The sequence below is a fragment of the Uranotaenia lowii genome, chromosome 2, assembly GCF_029784155.1.
Source record: "Uranotaenia lowii strain MFRU-FL chromosome 2, ASM2978415v1, whole genome shotgun sequence".
Taxonomy (NCBI): domain Eukaryota; kingdom Metazoa; phylum Arthropoda; class Insecta; order Diptera; family Culicidae; genus Uranotaenia; species Uranotaenia lowii.
The window spans coordinates 31,897,207-31,900,285 of record NC_073692.1 but is presented as its reverse complement, the minus strand read 5'-3'; the positions used below and the strand labels follow the sequence as shown (position 1 = coordinate 31,900,285).

At 37.9% G+C, this 3,079-nt stretch overlaps 2 protein-coding genes across 2 annotated transcripts; one reads left to right on the top strand and one right to left on the bottom strand.

Moving 5' to 3' along the window:
* Window positions 1–774: 774 nt before the first annotated feature.
* Window positions 775–1,443, bottom strand: LOC129749252 (adult cuticle protein 1-like). Its single transcript, XM_055744184.1, has 2 exons — window positions 1,307–1,443; window positions 775–1,237 (listed from the first exon to the last, which is right to left on the bottom strand). Exons 1-2 carry the CDS (start codon window positions 1,310–1,312, stop codon window positions 881–883), a joined length of 363 nt encoding a protein of 120 aa, XP_055600159.1. The 5' UTR covers window positions 1,313–1,443; the 3' UTR covers window positions 775–880.
* Window positions 1,444–2,090: 647 nt separating this feature from the next.
* Window positions 2,091–2,827, top strand: LOC129749306 (adult cuticle protein 1-like). The gene is made up of 2 exons (XM_055744244.1): window positions 2,091–2,235; window positions 2,304–2,827. The coding sequence occupies exons 1-2, from the start codon at window positions 2,116–2,118 to the stop codon at window positions 2,676–2,678; spliced, it is 495 nt and encodes a 164-aa protein (XP_055600219.1). The 5' UTR covers window positions 2,091–2,115; the 3' UTR covers window positions 2,679–2,827.
* The last annotated feature ends 252 nt before the right edge of the window (window positions 2,828–3,079 follow it).

The window sequence follows — 3,079 nt, the reverse complement described above, 5'->3', positions numbered from 1 at the left end:
GTCAATTTTGTAATTTTTGTAATTTTTGTAATTTTTGTAATTTTTGTAATTTTTGTAATTTTTGTAATTTTTGTAATTTTTGTAATTTTTGTAATTTTTGTAATTTTTGTAATTTTTGTAATTTTTGTAATTTTTGTAATTTTTGTAATTTTTGTAATTTTTGTAATTTTTGTAATTTTTGTGATTTTTGTAATTATTGTAATTTTTGTAATTTTTGTAATTTTTGTAATTTTTGTAATTTTTGTAATTTTTGTAATTTTTGTAATTTTTGTAATTTTTGTAATTTTTGTAATTTTTGTAATTTTTGTAATTTTTGTAATTTTTGTAATTTTTGTCATTTTTGTAATTTTTGTAATTTTTGTAATTTTTGTAACTTTTGTAATTTTTGTAATTTTTGTAATTTTTGTAATTTTTGTAATTTTTGTAATTTTTGTAATTTTTGTAATTTTTGTAATTTTTGTAATTTTTGTAATTTTTGTAATTTTTGTCTTTTTTGTCATTTTTCGTCATTTTTTGTCATGTTTTATCATTTTTTGTCATTTTTTGTCATTTTTTGTCATTTTTTGTCATTTTTCGCATTTTCTCATTTTTCTCATTTTTGTCATTTTTGTTATTTTTTCAGTTTTCTTATTCATTTTTGTCATTTTTTCATTTTTGACATTTTTACTGTTTTTTTACAGTGTTTTAAGTTATTTTTATACTTTTTGTTAAAAATGTTGTAATTCAATCCTTTTTTTTTGGGTGTCATCGATCGATTTATGAAAGAAAGAGAAATTTCAATTCAATATAAATATATTTTTACAAAATCCGACTGACCGACATCTCAATTTGACTATTCGTACACTCGAGCGACCTTTAGACCTTTGAAGGTCGTCAAAATTTACAGAGTTCCTGGTGCTGGTTCCAGATTTAGGGACTGTTGGGAAATTTCGTGTCCCGGAAGGGGGGCATCATGGACAGCTCCACGGTTGGCGGCCAGATAGCGGGCCTCTTTCTTGGCCAGCAGGATCGGCTGGGCTGGCTGGATGTAGGTGGCGGCAGCTGGATAAGCCCATGGAGCCGGAGCGGCGGCATAAGCCAGAGGGGCGGGGGCCAAGTATCGGGTGTACGAATTGTCCTGAACCACGGTGGTGTGCGGTAGAGAGTAGGCCAGTGGGGCGGAATAGGCCAACGGGCTATAGTAGGTTCCTTCAACAGCGGCCACGGCCAGGGCCATCATGACTACAGCTGCGATGCACTGAGGGAAATTTAAAAAGAAAATTTAGGAAAAACTAGTTCTTATTTTGAGTTTTCTAAACCAACTTACCTTCATGATTGCTGATTTAAGGATGTTGTTTCAAGTTACTTTGAAGAAAAGTTGAATTGAACTGTACTGATGAAGACGCATCGCCCGGTTTATATACTTAACTAGATCGCGGATCCAGCTCCCGTTGGAATATGCTGCATCCATAGGCCAAACTACGTCATTCTTTTGTTCTACACGCACCCGGAATGGACCTAACCGGATTCAAAAAACAACTAAAACCGCTTAATAATTGTGCATAGGACTACGCATAAACAGACAATCTCTTCCCCCCATATAGGTGTGTCCCTCGGGTGGAGAACTCTGTCAAGCAAGAGATCAGTTCTTTAATTTACTGGATCGTCCAGCTTCAGGGCAGCTCCAAAGAAGAGACAGCAAAAGTGACAAAAGGGTTGCATTCCTTCCTCGTAAAGGGGAGTCCAGTTTTAAACCGGTAGTCCTAAGAAGTTGGTACCCATCAACCTTTTTCAAGTGCACAAAAACATGATCGCCACGCCATGTAGAACTAAATGTCAACCGCCCATACGCAATGGACTCCGTCAATCGAAACGGCTTGAAGTTGTGTGGCTGCTAAAGCTAAATGCCTAAGATATCAGGAATATCAATCCCATCCTGGTTCAAGAAACCTCAACGAGAGCCTGTGGCCCAAGAATATGGGAGTAGGTAGTAAGAAGGTAATAAAAGTAAATTCTCTGCTTCGCTTTGCACACCCAACTTTTGCGGCTGATTTTCGGTGGTTTTTTTTGCTTGTTTTCTTTCTTTCTGCGGAATGCCAATCATCTAATTGTATTTTTGGACAGTCGGGATAGTCTATGAACCGTGAGGGTGGCGTATATAAGCCGATGTTTGTTCAATCCAGAATCAAATCACATTTGTGTTTCAAACTCAACTCTCGTGTTCCAACGATCACCAAACAATCAACAATCATGAAGGTTGTTTTCAATTTTGAACTTTTTCTCTAGAAACAAATTTCTAACAAAATTCTAATCATTTCCCTCAGTGCATCGCAGCTGTAGTCATGATGGTCTTGGCCGTGGCCGCCGTTGAGGGAACCTACTACCCGTTGGCTTACTCCGCTCCTCTGGCATACAGCGTTGCTCCAACTGTTGTCCAGCAAAACCACGGATACGGATACCCATTGGCCTACTCCGGATACGGATATGGAGGATACGCCCCAATCTCTTATGCTGCCCAGGCTTCCGTGGTCCCAACTGCCTATGCCGCCTACGCTGCCCCAGCTCCAGTGGCCGTCGTTGCCCAACGTGAAGCTCGTTATGTGGCCGCCAACCGTGGAGCCGTCCATGATGCCCCCCTCCAAGGACATGCCGTCTCCCAGCAGTCCCTGAACCTGCAACCAGCTCCAGGAACTCTGTAAACTTTCCGAAGCGCTGCGCGTTGAAAGATTACATCAGTACCTACCAAACCACTGCCGCAAAATCCAAATTATGTTAAAAATTTGTTCGAATGTTACCTGACTGCGTCGTTGAATTCCGAGTGAAATAGATTGAGTATTTTTTGAGCGCATATCTTGTGTTTTACTTCGTTGAACAAAACTGGGAAAATTTATCAATTTTTGTTCTAAAAGCTTTCTAGTGTTACCAGTGACGGATCCCGAGTTTGGCTGTATTGTGGAACAAATTGTTTCATCGGATGTCGCTTTTGCTTGAATAGTTTCTGTTAAATCTTCACATGATTGAATAAACCGACTCGTAGCTTTTTTTTTCTTTTTGAAATATTTTTTATTTTTCACTTTTAATACTAGGTTTTTCAAAACCT

Coding starts and splice junctions, on each gene's coding strand:
- LOC129749306 (XM_055744244.1), top strand. CDS start 2,116: ATGAACCGTGAGGGTGGCGTATATAAGCCGATGTTTGTTCAATCCAGA. Junction 2,236..2,303: donor AACAATCAACAATCATGAAG/GTTGTTTTCAAT, acceptor CATTTCCCTCAG/TGCATCGCAGCTGTAGTCAT.